Raw genomic sequence first — 21452 nt, forward strand, 5'->3', positions numbered from 1 at the left:
TTATTTAACTTGTACTCTGTTATGTAAATATTTTCTAATTGTAATGGTGATACATATATGTATATATATGTATATATATATATATATATGTATATATATGTATGTATATATATATATGTATGTATGTATGCATGCATGTATGTATGTATGTATGCATATATATATATATAAGCATGTAGTTAATATCATTTGTGATAAACAGTATTTAAAAGATTATATATGATTGAAGGAAGTATATTAAATCTATAATCTATAGTTTGTGTATCATGGTTAAGATAATGTTTTCTTCATTTTAGCAAAATAATTATTCTTTGAGTTGATATGTTAGACAAAGTGAAATATTGTTGATTGAGATATGTTGGAGTATAATAAGAACATTGAATTGTGGAAATGGTTGATTTGGGACTGATGTTAATTTTATCAATAACTTGGAATAGCCTAAAATAGAGAAAACCCTGCTGAAATTTTTGAAAAAAAAATTCATGAATTTTCAAAGTATATTGCTAGAAATTTGGGGTTGTTACAACTATATTGTTGATCTATGCTATATACGAGTTGGATCAAGTTTTTTAACATAAAAAAACATCTAGGTATTGCTAACATTTTTCTAATAGAAAAAAATAAATTGTGTGAAGATTGACTCAATGTGATCTAATCTATATGAAGGGTTTAAAAGCAACTCTGACTTCCAATAAAAACATAATTTGTCTCGTAAAAATTCAAGACAATATTTTTTTTATAAAAAAATTGAAATGATAATATATTAAATCAACTTGGGTCAACTTACCAAATTCATGACATGGATCATGAGACCATGATAACTTAATGTAAAACAAATCAAAACAAATTATGAAACTTAATTTTCAATCAATCTAATGTTAAAGAATAAAATTAAAAAATTAATAGTTAGAAGAAAAAAAAAAAAGAACAACATGAGTTAACTTATCAAATTATGAGTTTCAAGTTATAAAATCAAAATAACTTTATAGAAGAAAATAAATAAAAATAATCCAAATTAACCTGGCTTCTTCAAGTTTAGGTTAATAGGATCAACTAGAATTTTTAAAAATCATGTTAACTAAGTCAATTAGGTGTTTTTAAAAATTATACATCCTTTCTAATACTTTTTCCTAAAAATAGAAATATATTCTTAGGATGGAGTGTTAACTAAGTCAATTAGGTGTTTTTAAAAGTATGCATTCTTTCTAATACTTTTTCCTACAAATAGAAACATATTCCTGGGATGGAGTGGAGTGTTTGAATAGAAGTGGTGAACCATAAGTTTTGAAGAGATCATTTTGATGTGCTCTGCCTTGTATTTAATACTGGAATTGAGCCTATGATTCGAAATAAGATTTCCCCCATCTATCTCTTGGATATTGTGGACAAATCTACCATGAATCTTAATACATTAAACATCCAATTAAACTTTATGATTATTTATATTTTACAGATATGCATCCAATGGATGGATATTGGTATCCAGAAACTCATCTATCAAGCTATCCACCTTAATCTCTTTGTTGAATAGGCGCTTCCAACCCCGAAAGTTACCAAGGTATTTGGTGTAATTGGCAAAGCTTCTAAATGTTCTTCTTGTTATTTAGAACTTCTTATCTGACAACATGAATTAACTCATGTTGGTTGCTGGAGGCATTGAGAGCTCATTCCTGACCTGTGAGGATCATCTGGAATCATTAATTCTTAATTGGGATGCATTACAGTATTTGTTGTATTTGAGTAATCATCAATTGGGAACATATTGGAACTCATGTTCTGCATATCTGGGAGTGCTGAATCTAATGAAACACCTGTTATATCTGGGTGCTGTCCTCGTGTGCCTCTCTATGCACTGCAGTCTATTGAAGCTGCATTGCGTATTTTAAATCCGAGCACACATCAATCATGTTAGGCCACTTCTCAACTATTTCACCAAATTTTCTCAGTGAATTAGGGTTGATGCGACATGCCAATAGAGGATCAATAACCTTTCAAGCTATCCTTTCTTTTGCCAGAACATCCCCCATTCAACTAGGTTTATTTCTTCCCTATGCCGTGAGTTTACAACAGGGGGTCGAGCACAAAGCACTTCAAAAAGAACCACACCAAAAGAGTACACATCTGATTTATTGGTTAACTGAAAAGTTTTGAAATATTCAGGATCAAGATAACCAAAAATACCTTTAAAACACATGCTTATATAGTCCGGATCAGGCATTCCTGGTTAAGAAAGACCGAAATCAGCTACTTTGGCCACGTAATGTTCATCAAGTAAGATGTTTGTAGACTTAACATCATGGCGAAAGACTACCCCATCAGGACCGGTATGGAGATAATGAAGACCTTTTGCTGAGCCAGATTTCGAGCCTTTGTTTCCAAGTCAATTCAGTTTTTGCAGGTGGATTCCGTAAGCACTCCTTCCTATTGTATAAGTGGTCTCTCAAAGTCCCTTTTTCCATGAATTCAAAAACCAATATCATCTCTGATCCTTTATCGCAGTAGCCAACCAAGGAAACAAGATGCCGATGTTGAATCTTTGAAAGGACCATGATCTCATCGTTTCACAGCCACCTTCATACCACTCTCAAGAGTTCCTTTATAAACTTTGCCAACACACCCTCACCAATCAATAACTTTGGATTGAAATTATGAGTCGCACCCAGTTTTCAGCTAAAGACATCATCAGTTTGAGGTTTAAATTAGTAAGGATGGAGGCATTTTTAGTTCTTAAAGTTATCCAACTGAAAGATCTCCCTTTTCTATAAAGAAACTCAATCTTTTACTGGCTTTGGTCGCTTTAATCTCAAACGTAATGAGAATAATAAAATCAAAACCAAGGCTAGAGCCACACCTCCAGCTGAACAAATTGTGAGAGCTAGATGTTTTTTTGGCTCATGTTCATCAGGCAGTACAATTGTCGTGTTCCCCGCAGACTCCATGATCTCCAGTCCATTCAGAAAAGCAACTTTCTTAATAGAATTATTTCCTGGGGCTACCTCACCAATCAATAACTTTGGATTGAAATTATGAGTCGCACCCAGTATTTCAGCTAAAGACATCATCAGTTTGAGGTTTAAATTAGTAAGGATGGAGGCATTTTTAGTTCTTAAAGTTATCCAACTGAGAGATCTCCCTTTTCTATAAGGAAACTCAAGCTTTCACGGGCTTTGGTCGCTTTAATCTCAAACGTAATGAGAATAATAAAATCAAAACCAAGGCTAGAGCCACACCTCCAGCTGAACAAATTGTGAGAGCTAGATGTTTTTTTGGCTCATGTTCATCAGGCAGTACAATTGTCGTGTTCCCCGCAGACTCCATGATCTCCAGTCCATTTAGAAAAGCAACTTTCTTAATAGAATTATTTCCTGGAGCTACCTCACCAATCAATAACTTTGGATTGAAATTATGAGTCGCACCCAGTATTTCAGCTAAAGACATCATCAGTTTGAGGTTTAAATTAGTAAGGATGGAGGCATTTTTAGTTCTTAAAGTTATCCAACTGAAAGATCTCCCTTTTCTATAAAGAAACTCAAGCTTTTATGGGCTTTGGTCGCTTTTTAAAGTTATCCAACTGAGAAATCTCCCTTTTCTATAAAGAAACTCAAGCTTTTATGGGCTTTGGTCGCTTTAATCTCAAACGTAATGAGAATAATAAAATCAAAACCAAGGCTAGAGCCACACCTCCAGCTGAACAAATTGTGAGAGCTAGATGTTTTTTGGCTCATGTTTATCAGGCAGTACAATTGTCGTGTTTCCCGCAGACTCCATGATCTCCAATCCATTCAGAAAAGCAACTTTCTTAATAGAATTATTTACTGGGGCTATACTAAAACTCATATATCCGTAATCATCAAGGAACCACAACATCGTAGAAAAATGGAGATGCCATTTCACTAACCCCATTAGAATTAGGATCGATCACATGACTGACATTGGTAGATATATAGAGATCAAATTTCACAGTACCTGGCGAATCACTGAAAAAGTCACAAAAGTGCAGACGAACAAGATGCCTAGCTTTCTTGCTCACGTTAAAACGCCAAGTTATATTTGGAAAAAAGGATGCCCCTTTATTATCTACGCTCGCTTCTTTGCAAGTTCTGTATGCAGAATCAGGGGCAATTTCTTGGACAATCAACTCTTGTCTGGCCTCATGAAGTTCACCACCATAAGAACGGTTTGCACCATCATCTGGTACCCAATTCCTCCACAGGGTATCGTGCACTTCTAGACCTACAGCATTGATCCTATAAAGTGTCATAAGAGCTCCATCTTTGGTCCGTAAAGGAGGAGTTGCTGAGGGATTATCCATGAAGAAATTTGGTGGGAGAAGATAGGCTTCTATGGCATTCACGAAAGCATAAGGTGTTTCTTCAGCTGGTTTAAAGTAGATTTTGAAATTTCCTGCAGCAATCGTGAGAAATAACTCCTTGATCACTGGGAACTCAGTAGTACTGTTGGAGACGCTAAAATTTGATAAAAGTGAAAAATTTGAAGCAGACACATGGACCAAAGCATCAGCGAGATGAGTCCCTTTGAAGCTGAATGGAAAGAAATGAAGGCGGACAAGGGAGGAACCATTTTAGTGATATCAAGCATATACGAGGTTCATTTCGTATAGATTCTGGCTGTATGATAGAGGAGTGATATGCCGGGTAAAGGGTTTTCATTTTGGATAGATTTGCTTTTTCCTACAGAGAAGGAAGAGTTAGAGTTCTCATCACCAACAAAAGTCCGGTAACCGTCAAGATCGACATTGGTGCCTGATCCGCAGTTCATGAAGTACATAACCGGAGGATCGTAAGATATTGAGGATGAAAGAAGAGAAAGAAGAAGAATGAGAGGTTGAAGAGTGAACTCCATAGAAATTGGATGAGGATATTTGAAGCTTTTTCTTGGAACGGAGGAAAGGTTGTCAGGAGCGGAAGATCTGAGGGAGTACTGGCTAGTTTGAAATTTCAGAGGAAGACTTGTGGACTTGTATCTGTTACTCTCTGTACAGGTGTTGACAAGAGCAGTTTTTATCGCCAACGAAAAGAGATTAACCAATTGAAAACTCACATTCTTTGATTTTGGCCAAATTTAACTACTTGCAAGAGTGTCATGTTCGCTTCCATTTCACTTGCAAGCACAGAGGGCGAACTTCATCGACGAGAAATTATCACAACCAAAAATTGACCCTGTCGTTACAGAATCTCATTGACTGGTTCTCTTTCCTTGCTTCACCCAGTTTTCGAGTGTCTTTCTAATTATTTTTCAATTATCTTGATTTGTTAAAATTAAAAATATAAAAAATATTATTTTAATATATTTTCAATTAATTAAAAAAATAATACACACATCCTCTAACACATATTCAAAAAGAAATTTTGTTCATTTGCTGTTATATATTCTAGTAGCGTGTCATTTTTAACACACATGCAAGGATGCACGCACAAATCTCAAAAATATACATAGCATAAATTTTTTGTTGTAGTATTAAACATAAATTATAAAAAATTATTCTAGTAAAATTATCATTTTATCTTCAAGTTGAAAAATAAAAACCTTGATGTTGGGAGTAATTTTATCTTTTCCAATAGCTCATTGGTCATAAACAAATTATTAGAGGGTGTATTTGTCTTTTTCAAATTTTTTAAATAATAAAATAATTCATTTACCTCTAAAATAGAAATAAATTAAAACTATTAATCAAGGGTTTTTTTTGTTTTTTAGAATATAGTAAAAGACAAGAAAATAAGGTATACATTTGGGGGCATATTTTTCTTATCACATGTTTTTTTTTTGTGATTTCTAGATTTATGGAGGGTGTTTTTATCCTTTTCTATGATAAATAATTATTTTTAAAAAAAAAATTTATTAGCATATATTTATTATATGCCATCGAGTGGATGGTGTCCATATTATTTAGGCGAATCATGTAACACATCCAGGTTTTCAAGTGGCCCCTCTACTTTGTTGTTAAAAGAGTCATCATGTCCTCTTCTTTTTGGTGTGGCGCGAAATGACGAATGATGGGTTGTTTGTTGTTAGTGGTTGTTTCTTTTTTTCTTCTTCTTCTTTTCTCTACCCTACTTGAAAACGCACATATTTTTCCTTATTGTTACGTATTTTTTACCCAACAAAGAAAATCAAGAAAAAAAGAAAAAGGCAATCCAAAATACAAGAAAATACATATTAAAAAAGCCCAAATGATTACCCAAGTTGATGGTAAAGGATCAAAATGACAAGTGAAAAGTTAAAGAACCAAAATCTCAAGATTAACAAAATTGATGACCCAATTTTGAAAAATTCTTAAATTATTAAATTATTTGAGCATTTTTTTTATTTTAAAAAATCTAAAATACTTTGGCATGTTTTTTTAAAAAAGATATTGCATGAGTTTTATAACAATTTTGTAGTATTCCAAAGGATTTTGGTTTATATTTCAATAACCCTAAAAATTTTAATTTATGAAAATTAACAGGCAACATCCTGTTATAAAATTAGACCTATAAATAAGTTGATATTTAAATACCAAGAGTTGTGGAGAACCTGTTTACCTTCCAGGATAGATGAACCTTGTTAGGGCACCTATATAGACCTTTCCTATAAAAATTTATCTTAGCATACATGCCCCTAATAAATTTGAAATGCCAGATTTATTTATTGGAGTAATTGTTTTTTCTAATCCATAGACAGACCACTAGTTAAAAACCCATCAAAACCTTTAAATCATATTTAGATTATACAATGCAATTTATCTCAGGTAAGGTGCACTAAAGATGTTAATATATTTCCTAGCTATAACCAGTTTCTTGCTTTATAAATTTCTGAAAAGACTAATATACTTGAGTCTCCTAGTAACCTTGAACCAAACAATTAGATGACGACTACATGACCCTTATGCCGTCACTCACGTTGCATGCTCATATGTGACAATCCTCTTTATTTTTTATATTTTAATTTTAGTCCTTATTCTTTTGATTTTTTTATTTTCATTCTTTTTCCTTTTTATAAAAGTTATGTTTTTTTTTTCAATTTAGTCCTTTAATGACAATTTATCATATATAAGTTTTTGCAACTTAGTTCTTATTCTTTTGATTTCTAATTTTCTTTCCTTAACTCTTTTGTTAAAGTTTTATTAGTTTTTAATTTCATCATTTAATCAAATTTTATATTGTGTTATATTTTTCAATTTGACCTCTATTTTTTTTATCTGTTTTTTCTTTTTGAAAAGTTATTTTTTTTTTCAATTTAACCATTCAATTGAAAAAATTTTGTTACCATTTAATTTGTTTTTTAGTTTGATTTTTATCCTTATTTTTTAATTATAATTTTTTTTTTAGTTCCTTTTATCTAATTCATTTATTTATGGTTTTATCATTTGACACTTGATTTGTTAAAAATTAAGTTTTATGATTTATCTATATGTTGTGCTTATGATTTATTGGCCTAGGTCATGGATTTAAAAAATTAATGCAGTTCGATATTTTTTATTTATTATTTCTTTGTTCTACACTATTTTTTTAAAAGAAAGTTTGGTTTTGTGATTCTCTTCAATTTCTTTTCTATTGATTTATCCTAGTCTCATAATATATGCCATGAATTTTGCATGTCTTTTTTGAATAAAGGTTTTTTAAAATTATTTTATGTATATTTAATTTTAAAGATATTATTATAATTCATTTATATTTTTTTGGGTTTTATGCATATAAACTTTATGTTTTATAAATAAAATTATTTATTTTTAAATAATATTTCTAATATGTTAGGTCTTGCATAATATTTTTCTTTTATTTTATTCATCCTATTTCATGTGTGTTTCTATTTTTATTATCTTTTATTAATTTTAATTATAAATTCAATAAATATTTTATGTTGCGGAATCAAATATCTTATCTACATCTATCTCTTAATTTTATCAAATATTTTTAATTATTGTTAGTGAATTTATTTATTTATTTATTTTGATAATTATAAATTTATTTAATCAGATATTTATAGAAATTTTTTAATTTGTACTTTAAATTTTTTATTTTAAAAAATAGCTTATATATCTATTTTTTTAAAATATATAACATTAGACGGGTAAAATACAATAGAAACATTTTGGTGAGGGAAAAGAAAAGGCAAAAGCAAACAGAGCCTCGGCTGAGTTGGATATTATACAGCCTACGTGCCTATAACTAGACGCCACCTATATAATTATCGTGTAAGCAGCTGTAACATATATTAACCCCGTCCATCAAAGTTGTTTCCCAAGCTACTCGCTCATAGTCCCACTAACCTTTATTCCTTTGCTTATCTCTCATAAAAAAAATAAAAAATAAATAAAATACTGTCTCCTTTAACACTCAGTCTCCGACGGGGCAAGCCTACACCGGCGGTGAATCTTTCCTCTCTAACCCTCACATAATCAGAGTCCCAGAAACCTTTCCACAGGCAAGTAGTGTGACGATTCAACAAAACTAAGAACACTGAAGTTTATTCAAAGTGAATACTGTCACTATTACAGAAACTTTGAGAATTAGAAAGAGCAATTCAAGAATGTATTTGGAAATCAAACTAGTCTCAATGACTGAAAACAAAAATTGAAATCGGACTTGGATAAGATGGGAGCAAATTCACCTGAATTTCTCTCTTTACACACACTGTGTATTGTTTTTCTTTTCTCTCTTTACTCCATACGGTTTCAATGCATTATATGCATGCAAGATGCTCGTCCTAAATAGTAGGAGTGACAGTTTTCTTACACGTGTCTATTGATATATTACTAATTTAAAACAAATGAAACGGTGTGTTTGGTGATTCTGAAGTTTCCGGCTAGGGCTCTGTTGAAAATCCTTCCCCTGTCGTATTCATGACTCATCGTCAGAGATGTTAGAATTTTCAGCATGTAACAAATCTTCCCCCATCAAAACCACCTTGTCCTCAAGGTGGAAATCAGGAAAGCGTGTTGCGATTTCATCTGTAATTTCCCATGTGGCATCTGCAGGTGAGAGCCCTTTTCCAGTGAATTAAGACTTGGGTGAGTGCTTGATTCCTCCTTCGTGCAATTCTTCTCTCCATTATAGCTTGTGGTTGCAATTCTTGTGTTTGAGGCTAGTAAAGTGTTATGCTGTCTAGGTAGTTGAAGGCTAGTTTTAGTTTATCTGATTCATTAATGTCCTCTATCTCAAAGTACTGGTTGCATTTGTACAACCATTTATGCACATCTTCACCCTCAAATACTGAAAAATGATGTTTAGGTCGGTGTATCTTATAAGTCGATGGCCTTCCTTCAGTTGAGTAGCTAGGCCCGAATGAAGATTCATTTTGATAAGCCGCATGCTTATCTTTACTTTGGTTGGATTCCCCTGAGGGAAAAGGAACCCTTTACATAACTGATTCCAGTCGTTGTGTCAACTCGTGGAACAGCTCCTTAATTTTCCTAATTTGAGCTTCATGATTATTGGTAGTGTGATCCCACCTTTGACCTTGGTCCTTCATAAGATTAACTAGGTGATCATACCTGGAATTGGCTTTTTTTTTTTGCTGACTCAATAGAATCTTCAAGTCTTTTGATCTCTGCGGTTCTTGTGTCTGATGCCATGTTCCCAGTCCAAAGAAGGAGAGCTCTGATACCACTTGTGACGATTCAACAAAACTAAGAACACTTAAGTTTATTCAAAGTGAATACTGTCAGTATTACAGAAACTTTGAGAACCAGAAAGAGCAATTCAAGAATGTATTTGGAAATCAAAAATTCAAATCGGACTTGGATAGGATGAGAGCAAATTCACCCGAATTTCTCTCTTTACACACACTGCGTATTGTTTTTCTTTTCTCTCTTCGCTCCATATGGTTTCAGTGCATTATATGCATGCAAGATGCTCGTCTTGAATAGTAGGAGTGACAGTTTTCTTACACGTGTATATTGACATATTACTAATTTAAAACAAATGAAACGATGCATTTAGTGATTCTGAAGTTTCCCGCTAGGGCTCTGTTCAAAATCCTTCCCCTGCCTTGTTCATGACTCATCGTTAGAGGTGTTAGAATTTTCAACATGTAACAGGTAGTTACCTTATATTTTCTAATTGTTAGGGTTTAGGGTTTCAATTTCAATAATAGGTTTTATATCTTGAATTTTCATTTTCATTCTTTTTCTTGGTAACTGTATTAGATGTCACAATGCTATGCAATTTCAGTGAATTCACATGGTGAAATTCCTGTTTGGTTGCTGAAGTTTTCTTATTTTTGCTCAATCTTGAATAATTAATTAATTTATAGTAGTTTTCTTTCTTTCTTTGATGCCATTATGTATATTAGAATCTGTTTAGGTATCGCTTTCTGCTAATTTGAAAATAAAAAATTAATAGTAAAACGAATTTATTTTATTTATATGAATTTATTAATGATGGGGTGATGACATTCGAAAAGCTAAGTAATAGAATGTCACATTAATATTGGGTCCTGATTTGGAAATAAAAAAATAAACTGATTATTTATATTATAATTTTAAATATTTATATCAAAAATAGTATTATTTGTGTTATAAATATTATTATTTTTATTATAACTAATATTATTAATAAAATAATTAATAAATATGAAAAATAATTATTATTAATATTAAAAAATATTCTTTTTTATATTATAAATTTTTATAGTAATTTTTATAAAAATAAAAAATAAATCGGCCACATAGCTTAAAAAATATTATTTTTTATATTATAAATTTTTATAGTAATTTTTATAAAAATAAAAAATAAATCGGCCACATAGCACAGGATGTAACTAGTGAACACTAGCAAAGGTAGCATCTAAAATTATTGATAATATATCTTTTGATGATATATGTCATCGACCCAAAAGCTCATGCTAACTCAATTATCTTCTTTATAAGATTTGATCATGTTGGATTTTTTAGGTCAACTTGAACATCAAAGGTCTTTCCAGGCTCGAGGGGCTGGTTTTATCGGTTATGTTTGGAGTGGCCCATCATGTCATCAAATCGAAGAAAAATCAATACCCGAGGAAACTGGGCCTCATCAGTAGGTATAATAATTAAGTAATAGCATCCGCTAAGCTAACATCGGATAATTTGACGTCGGCAGGTAATTGAGTTTAATCTAGGTGATGTAATTTGTGCATGAAAATCAGTGGTTGCAAATCCCTTTCACTTTCACATGCATATTCAATTCAGAATTCAACCCTTTGAAGTCATTTTGATTACTTGTATCGCTGAACAAACGTGATAATCGAGGGCCTAGAAGGAGCCTTGGAAGCCCACCTGCCATTACAACAGGATCAATCCTTGCTAGAGGTGGCAATGGCCGAGCGGCTCAGCTTCAAACCAAAGGAAACAGACTGAGAATGAAAAGGAGCTGCCGAGCGCCTAGACGTGAAGGGGCAACGGACATGTCCACTCACCAGTTCTTTTTCCTCGTAGGGCCTCGAGCACTTGAGCTTCTCGACTTGACATCACTTTTCCATGAAGAAAAGGATTTTGTTTCCCTTTTTTGCTGGTAAATAGAGGCACTTGACAGATCAACAATGGCATGCAAATTGCCAAAGTCAAATTGAGAGGGCCCCAAAGCGGCCGCAAAAGGCAGTAGCTTTTTGCTAAACATGATAAGGGATTCCTGATAATTTGCAGTTGAGCCATTAATTCTACTCATTTTCGCAGTTGCTTGTGAATTATGTCTACTTGTTTATAAAAAGCAGAGTACTTTGGTTACTCTCTAGAACGTATCATGTTTCTTGTGACTCTGTGGAGAATATTTGCTTTATGGAGTTGCTCTCGATGCTGATTGCTCTCGCACTTGAAACGTTTAATTCACTGTGTTTCTCCTGTTCATGATTCTGTATAAATTTAAGAATCACACTTTCTTTTCATGGCTTTGGAGAAAAAACTAACATTAAATATTTGATTAACGCATGCAGAAGTGTGCTTTCGGATTTTATCAACGAAAATGATATACTGCCTATTTATTGCTGTTTTTTTATAATATTTTAAAAAAAATTAAAAAATTTTATTTATTTTAAATTATTATAGTTTTAGTATTTTTAAATTATTTTGATATGTTGATGTCAAAAATAATTTTTAAAATATAAAAAAATTATTAATATATATTTTAACATGAAAAATCGAAATCATATTATAAAAAGCTTATAATTTATTTTGTTTAGATGAGATTTAGATTATTAATTTAGAAATTAATAGTTTTATTTCTTTAAAAATAGTGATTATTACACTAATCACGTGTGATTTTAACAAAAAATGTACTAAGATATGTCTAGGAACAAACGAATGAAGAGTGCAGCACAAGACAGGAACCGAAAAGAGAATTAGTGCCCTTCAACAACCGAATATGCCAAAGAACAAAAGTGACAACAGAACCACCAAAAACCATAAGCATCACTTTCAGCATTTTAATCAAACCAAAAGAAAGGCTTGAGAGATACCTAGAGTAAGTGGAGTGACTAATCATTATTCATTATCCCTTTTTAAAATGTTTTTTATTTAACAGTTTATTAAAATAATAATTTTTTTCATTTTTTAATATTTATTCTATATCAAGATAATATAAAAAAATAAAAAAATAAATCTTATATCTTTTTGAAATACAAGAATTTAATCTATACCTTAAATCAAGAGCACTCACCTTGTCTAATGTCAGATCCGGACATAGAGCAGCAAACATAAGACAGCAGCTTCTACATCCCTTCATCTCCTTGTTCTTTTCCTCTTTATATTAGTTTATCTTAAGCGATCCTTGTAGGCTTATTCCTCACGTTATCATGGACGCAAAGCTTTGAATTACAAAAAAAAAAAAAAAAAAAAAAAAACACTAATAATTGACTGAAACCCCAACATATTTTAAGCACACTTTGTTTCATTTTTGTTGAAGGGGCTGTTAAGATGATAAGGAGCACTTCAACAATTATATATTACTGTGTTTAGATTAGTGATACCAATTGTTTTTTAAAATAATTTTATTTTAAAATATATTAAAATAATATTTTTTATTTTTAAAATTTACATTTAATATTAATATATTAAAAAAATAATTTAAAATAAAAAACTCAATTTTTTTTATAAAACTATAGTTAGGACACCCTCTTTGATCTTAGAAGCAAACATAATATAATTAATTTTTTTTTGTTTTTTTAAGAATTTGAAAAAAATATCAAGTATTAACTTCCATTACTTAACAAATTGGTTATTATGTTAAAAAATAATATCAAATAATAATCTATTTATTTTTATTTTTAAATATATTATTTTAAAAATAATTTTTTTAATAATTATATATCATTTTGATAGGCTGAAATTAAAATATATTTTAAAAATAAAAGAATGTTATATATATATATATATATAACAACATGTTACTTTTATTAGCCGCACGTTGTACTCACATTTCATTAAATGTGGGATGGGACCAACTTACATTGGGGCACACAGTGCAATTATTTCAATCGCAACCAATGATAAATCCATGACTACTGAATATCTGGGCTAGGAATCAATTAAGTTTGAAAAAAATTTGTTTTTTATATGTTTTATATTTTCTCTTTACAAGCTTCTCAATGTTTTTTACATGAAGTAAAGATGGATATTCTCCTTGCATACACCAGCATTTTTATTTATATAAAATATTAAAATTATTTTCTTACATTTTTAATTTGGCTAATTTCATAGATTTAACTTTTTATTATACATATAATATAAGAATTAATTACTTTTTTTATTTAATATCTAACTTTTTCATGATTGTTTTTAATTTGAATAATATAAAGTAATATCTTTTATTTATATAATCATAAATAGGTGTAAAACAATGGAGGTCATGAATTATGATTTCATTCCCCCCCCCCCCAACAAAAAAAATATATATGGTGATAATATTGACATATTATTTCTTATCTTTTTCATGAAAAACTTATTTTTAATATCAATGAATAAACTTATTTTATGTTTTTATATTAGCTCTAAATATTTATATAGTTAGTCTTTTGTTGTTGTTTACAAAATAATAAAAACAAATCCACACGAAAGACATTATTGCATGAAAAAAAGAATGTATGTTACATTACCTTATTTGAAAATTAAAATAAAAAATTAAATCAAGTCTCAATCTCCTATAACTTTATTGAAGTGCATCTAAAGAATTATATTTACCTTGAAAAAATATTAAATTATATATTTTCATTTTTTTATAGTTTTGATATGTTAATTTTAAAAATAAAAATAAAAATATTTTAATAAATTTTTAAATAAAAATTACTTTTGAAAAATATTTTATATTAGAATATCAAACATACTCAGATAATAGAAAAGATGAAAGCCAAACTCATGATTCAAGTTTAAATGAAGATAGTTAAGATAGATATTTACATCATCTCCAAATTTAAGATAATTTTGAAAATGATATTAATTAGACATAGACATGAAATGACATTATATAAATGTCATGAAATGAACGAGGACGACCCTGAAATATTTTTTACCATATTTGTTAAAAATCCCAAAGGTATTGAATTAAACAATTCTTTTATATAATGTCATTTTATAAAATAGATTAATCAAAAGTTAAGATATCAAATAAAAAATTAAATTACCAAAATCTATTCTCAACTTTGTATTAAAATAATTTTAATTTTAATTTTTTATTCGAATATCAATCAATTTTTTTATTTTTAAATCAGATTTTTTTTATAATAGGTGTAGTGTCATTTAAAAAAAATGTTTTTAAATATTAAAATTAAAAAATTGAAATTCAAGATTAAATTTAGTTTAATTCAAAATTAAAAAAATAAAAATAATTAGTGATATAGCCCAGACAAAATCCACAAATAAAACTTATAAGTACTTTGACTTTTCTTTGGGAAAGCCACGGTACAGTGTCCTTGCAGACACACGTACACAAATGTTCACAGAGTCTTTATTTCTGTCTACAGTACGGACGTTATTTTTCCAATTTACAGACTTACAGTGACAGACAGTGTTGTCTTAATTTCTCTCTCTTTATCTCTCTCTTCTTCTTTGAGGGCTCCCCTTCGTTCATTATATTTGTCGGCAGGATCATAAGCATTGCACGTTGTGATATCAATTGTGTTTCTGTCTTGCATTCTCTTCTCTTTATTCAGAGCTTCTTTTCTTTCTAGTTTTGAGTTCCATAAATCTGATCAAGTTTTCTGTGCATCGATCAAGATGTCGACATTTCATGGTTTAATGATCCACTCATGTTAAATGTTTTTAATGGTAGGAAAATCTTGTTTTCTTTATATGCTCTAGTCTGTATTATATAAGATAAAGGGGGTGTTTGATGGTTCTTAATCTTGTTTTTATTTGCTGCAGTTCATGAAGATTTCTAGTGATTTGAAGTGCTGGCTGTAGTGAGTGAAGTCATGGACCATAAATCATGGCTGTGGAGGAAGAAATCTACAGACAAGATTGTTGCTGCAACTGATCCTAGAGTTGAAATTTCTTCAAAAGAAGAGGAGGTAAATCACTGAAATTCGGGGACTCCTATTCAATTCTGTATAGTAATGCAATCTATTAGAATCATCAGTTAATGCAATTTTTTATTCTTTGATCCCACAATGTATGTTCTTTGTGATAAGAAGTCTCAATTATTCTTGAAAAACCCCAATCAATTTCCCCTCAGATATACACTAAAAAGATCACCTTTTTTCTTGTGCCTGATTTTGATCAGATAACCAAATTATTTTGCTTGTTTAAAGATCAGATTTTGCTGGTCTAATTGTCTTTGCATGTCATATACAAGAACACAAATCGCCACTTATCTGTTTTAAAGGAGTCAGCCTTCACTGTTCACTGTAGTTTATTCTTGGTTGATTTCATTTGATAACTGCGGTGACTCTGACAATTAAAACTTGTTTCTATGTTCTATTGAAGTTCACCGTCAAATAAACCAGCCTCGACGATTGGTCTACAATTAATCCAGATTGGTTTAGTAATGCCGTGTACAAAAGTCTAGTTAAGACAATGGAGATGTCATCCTGCCTAGATGATAAGAATTCTCCTCGTATGCTAGTGGAGACTGGACTTTGAAATCCTTCATTGTGCTAGCTTGGAAAAATCTAGGCATTATCCTGATTTACTAAATGACTTGAAAGAACAGTTGAAACAATGTTCCTGAACCAAATATTCAAAATATTTGCTGTCTGTGATGTTTGAAGAAATGTATTCCAGGTGATGGTCAATGACAAATCGACATGGTTATTAGTTCCCCGATTTCATTTTTTTGATAGGGATGGGATATGGAGGGAAGTGTTGATCACTCTCTTTGAGGAGAATCACCTGCTTACTAATTCTGAACTCAATTCTGCGTAGTGAACCATGATTCACTTCAATCCATAAAGCCTGTCAAGGAAGGGATTTTCTACTCCAGTGGGACTCTTCTGTGTAAAACTAGAAATAATTACTCTTTTGTAATGGTGTTTAGTGATTTATTGAGGTCAATCAAGTGAGTTCTCTCTAGGTTTAGTGTGTAGAAATGTGCATGGAAACTTTAAAACTGGTCACAGAAGAGAGATAAATCAGCTTGGCAAGTCCTTGATTGCTGGAATTTCTACAAATAAATCACATTTATTTTTGGAAGTGATTTAAATTTTGGATGATTACTAACAAATTTGGATGTTCCAGATACAGACACTCTTGGATAACAAGGCAGAATTGGAGAATGATCTGAAAATTTTGAGTGAGAAGCTTTCATCTGCCCTGTCTGAGTGTAATGCCAAAGATGATCTTGCAAAGAAACAAGCCAAGCTGGCAATGGAAGCCATGGCAGGTAAATTACCAAATATTATTACGTCTTAGTACTTTAGTCGTAAGGTTCTTATGCCCATTTATCAATTCACATGGTGAAAGGTCTTCTTAACCTTGTATGCTCTATGATTATTGATTGTTAATAGTCCAAGAGAAAGCAGAAGCAAAAGCACTGTCTCTAAAGCAAGAATTAGATGAAGCCTTACAGCAAAGAGCTGCTGGAGAAGAAAGATTGACTCATCTGGATGCAGCCCTCAAGGAGTGTATGCAGCAGCTACGTTTCGTTCGAGAAGAGAAGGAGCAAAGGATTCATGATGCTGTGATGAAGACATCCAATGAGTTTGAAAAGTCCCAGATGATTCTGGAAGAGAAGCTGGCAGACACTGGTAAAATGCTTGCGAAAATAGGTATTGAGAAGGCTAATCTAAGTAAGGCTCTCTTAGAAAAAGAAAGGTTGGTTGAAGATTTAAGTAAGCAAAAGGCTCAGGTGGAGGCAGATTTTATTTCTCTGATGGGTAGGTTAGAGTCCACAGAAAAAGACAGTGCTTCTCTCAGATATGAAGTACGCGTGCTAGATAAGGAGCTTGAGATCCGAAATGAGGAAAGAGAGTTTAACCGCAGAACAGCTGATGCATCTCACAAGCAACACTTAGAGAGTGTGAGAAGAATTGCAAAGTTAGAAGCAGAATGTCAGAGGCTGCGTCTCCTAGTCCGCAAGCGGTTGCCTGGCCCTGCTGCCTTGGCTAAAATGAAAAGTGAAATAGAAGTCCTTGGAAGAGATTCAGTTGAAGTGAGCAGGAGAAGGTCAAATTGCAGTCCTATTGGTTTAGTGATTGACTCAGCTGTTGGAAACTCTGCTGAATCTCCCAGCAAAAAGATCAACTTTCTGACTGAGCAGTTATGTGCCATGGAAGAAGAAAACAAGACTCTTAAAGAAGCCCTTGATAAAAAAACAAATGAGCTCCAATTTTCGAGAACCATGTATGCTCGCACAGCTTCCAAATTATCACAGGTTGAGTCACGTTTTGATGAATTGCCAAAAGGACAGATAGCCTTAGAGAGATCGAGGAGCGTGCTTATGCCACAGGAGCTCTCTCTGGCCTCAATGTCTGAGATTGGCAGTGATGATAAGGTTAGTTCTGCTGAATCTTGGGCTTCTGCTTTGATTTCAGAAATGGAGCACTTCAAACAGGGAAAGCAAAAAGGGTCACCAACAAACAGAACCATAGGAGTTTCAGATATATCCCTGATGGATGACTTTGCTGAAATGGAAAGACTTGCAATAGTCTCAGTTGATAAGCAGCTCGAAAGTCCTCATGTTTCTTCTGACAATGTTAATGCAATTGGTCAGGAGATAATTCCAGTATCAGAATCTCGCTCTGGGGTATCAAACCAGGTGATCAAGTCCAAAGACAAAGCTTCTGGTTGGCTACAGGACATTCTGAAAGTCGTGTTGGAGCAAAATCGTGTCACACAAAGAAAACCTTGTGAAATACTGGAGGATGTTAGAATAGCTCTGGAAAATATAAATGATACAAGCCCTGCAGAATATGTTGATACAAGGCAAAGCTCAACACATTCAAATGGATTAAACTCCCCTCATGTTGGTGGATACATATCATGGAAACCTATGTATTCAGTGACTGATTCACCAGGTGGAGTTACTGAAGCTGAGGCCTTTTCAATGGATAAGAGCCATCAGCAAGTCCAGTCAGATCTCGGCAAATCACTCTGCAAGATTATTGAGCTTATTGAAGGGGTTGCTTTCTCATATGCTGATTATGGTAACTCAGAGACATTGACCAGAAAGGATGGGGATTTTTTGCCATTTAAGAATACAGAAACTCCTCCAGGCTACGTGGTCCGTGTTTTGCAGTGGAAAAAGTCTGAACTATGTGCTGTATTACAGGAATTTGTCCGTGCTTGTTATGATCTTTTGAATGGAAAATCTGATGTGAACATGTTTGCCCAAGAAATATGTTCTGCTTTGGACTGGATTATGAACCATTGCTTTTCCATCCAAGATGTTTCAAGCATGAGAGATGCAGTCAAGAAGCATTTTGATTGGGATGAATCACGGAGTGAGTATGAAGCAGAGGTTGTTGCTTCAAATGGACATCACAACTACTTTGAGAAGAAGGATGAAAGTCATCAATCTACTATCAGGGACGAAAATAGAAAGATAAGAGAGGAGTTGACTAATATTGACTCTGCAAAGAGAGACTTAGAAGCGAGGCTCCAGTTAGCTTCTGATAAGAGTGAGTCCTTGATGAATCAACTTAAGGAATCAGAGAAAACCATTGAGAGCTTGCAAACAGATTTAGAAACTTTGAGAGGTTCGAAAGCAATGTTTGAGAGCCAAATTGAAAACCATAAGTTGATGAAAGAAGATGTTGATACACAGCTTACAGAGGCCAAAGTTGAATTAAATAAGGCTCACCAAAAATTATCTACCTTGGAAATGGAACTTGAGAACAGGAAGAGTTGCTGTGAAGAATTGGAAGCCACATGTCTTGAACTACAGATCCAACTTGAAAGGTATCGGATTTTATTTTTAAATGATTTCCTTCTTTTGAAGATAGAAGCAGACCCACAACATTAGATGAAGTTAAAATAATACATGCTAGATAGAATTAAATAGTTATCCTGCATTTTAGGATGCCATACTCTTCATGGCCCAAAAAGTTGTCTTGCTTGTAATTCTTCCTCAAAAAATTGGCTGATTCTTGAAAAAAAATATTAATAGTAATAATAATAATAATAATAAACAATTTACCTGCGTTATTGAGAAATCTCATTTATCTGATATTTTTTATTTTCAGTATGACGAAAAATGAAATCCCGAACTCTGAACTCCATCAGGATGAGAGCCAACTCCGGACTGTAAGTTCATATCGTGCCACCTTGTGTATACAACTTATTTTCATTTGCTAATGCTGTTTAAGCATTTTTTTTTACAGAGCTTTTTTTTTATTATTATTTACATATAGACAAATAAAGATTGAAAGATTGCCTTTATATTTAACTTCTTTGGTAACTTATAAAACCTCATAGAGAATGGCAGTACCGCTAGTTGGCATAGAGAACATACAACTCTCGAACAAAATACTAGATTTTCCCCAAGTTCGTGTGAAGTCAATTTGCATATGGGGTCAGTTGAACCCTATTAACCCCTCTCTTGGAAAAATGAGGCATTTGATCTTCTGCTTTACCTGAAAATTAACTTCAGCTCATTTTCCTGAGTTTGGATGAAGTTCTGCGTATAGTTATGGTTCCCATGAAGAATATGAAATGTTAAGCCTTTGGGATTTTACATTGAAGGGTCATTGTCTAATGCAACAGAAAAGGTCTCGGCTTACATTATTTGAAATCTGTAAGCTTCTACTTCATGCAAAACTGCTGAACTTTGCCAAAACCAGCTGACCTTTTAGTATCAGTGAAAAGAACAGAAACTGATTTTTTTTCTGTCAATATGCAGTACATTCTCGTTCTTCCAAAAGGCAGAAGGAATAGCTAGAATATCTGAACAATTATTCATTCCAATTATGTGCTATCTTCTATTCTACTTATATTATTTGTGTATCTGATGTTTGTTACGTATAATTTCCCTAAATTACATGTACACGAATCTCATTGTTGAACCAAGGGCTTCCTAAATCTTGCAGGATTGGGAGATAACGGCCGCTTCAGAAAAGTTGGCTGAGTGCCAAGAGACAATTCTAAACCTAGGGAAGCAGTTAAAGGCATTGGCCTCACCAAGCGAAGCAGCCCTGTTTGACAAGGTCATCTCTACATCCACTGACACAAATACGATCTCTGTCACCACTTCGACAAGCACAGCCTGGACTTCACCCAAGAACAAAGTACTGATCCAAAGGTCCTCTTTGCTAGATCAGATGCTAGCAGAGGACACTGATAAAGTGAAGGACACCGAATCGGTCAAGTGCAAAGAAAGCAATATCAATACCAGTTCCACCGTCATTTCCAATAAGGTGATCGAGCCTCTTGAGAAGGTACTTGTTTTGAATGGAATTAAACACCAGGATGATGGTGTTGCAACTAATTCTTTGGCCATTGTACCTAGCAAGAAAAGGGGAGGTGTAAATTTGTGGAAAAAGTTTCTATGGAGAAAGAAGAAATCAAACATCAAGAAACCATCCTTTCCATTTGCCCCGTAATAGGGATCGAATACATTAAGGTTTGCCTCTTGTTGTTTGGAGATCTCGTTTTTTTTGCTTTTTTGTGTGTATTCTACTGTACATATAACGGTTTGGCCCAGACGAGTTCTTGCACTTCAGTGGGATATAAGAGAGAGAATCTTTTCCTTGTGGTCAATGCGTTCTAGTTCCTGAAGGGGTCTATGCATAGTACAATGATTAAGATCTTGGGATTTGCAGTCACCGAAGCATAAGAGTACAGGTTCAAGTTTTCAGAGAAACAATGACTTGATGGAGAACTAAAATAGTTTCCAAATTCCTTTTTATGGATTGTAATCGGATAATATCCTGAATCCTGAGGTAAGCTTGAATTTGGAGGTCATTTGTATACTCAAGCTCGAGTCAGTCACCATTGATTATCTCCCAGGCTAGCAAATAGGAAATATGAAGTTTTTGGTTGTTTCAAAATTTAACTTACTGTATATTTCAAAGCTCAAACTGAAAATGGAATTCCAAATTGACGAAGCTGT

General features: G+C 32.5%; 1 protein-coding gene and 1 pseudogene across 1 annotated transcript; one reads left to right on the forward strand and one right to left on the reverse strand.

The window, feature by feature from the left end:
• Window positions 1-1407: 1407 nt before the first annotated feature.
• On the reverse strand, window positions 1408-5034 carry LOC105113877 (probable receptor-like protein kinase At5g24010; annotated as a pseudogene).
• A 9893-nt stretch (window positions 5035-14927) lies between these two features.
• LOC105113865 (filament-like plant protein 7) lies at window positions 14928-21077 on the forward strand. Its single transcript, XM_011010215.1, has 6 exons — window positions 14928-15235; window positions 15332-15477; window positions 16643-16787; window positions 16912-19303; window positions 19588-19648; window positions 20431-21077. The coding sequence occupies exons 2-6, from the start codon at window positions 15382-15384 to the stop codon at window positions 20941-20943; spliced, it is 3207 nt and encodes a 1068-aa protein (XP_011008517.1). The 5' UTR covers window positions 14928-15235; window positions 15332-15381; the 3' UTR covers window positions 20944-21077.
• Window positions 21078-21452: the final 375 nt, after the last annotated feature.

The sequence above is a fragment of the Populus euphratica genome, unplaced genomic scaffold (assembly GCF_000495115.2).
Source record: "Populus euphratica unplaced genomic scaffold, PopEup_1.0 scaffold459.1, whole genome shotgun sequence".
NCBI lineage: Eukaryota > Viridiplantae > Streptophyta > Magnoliopsida > Malpighiales > Salicaceae > Populus > Populus euphratica.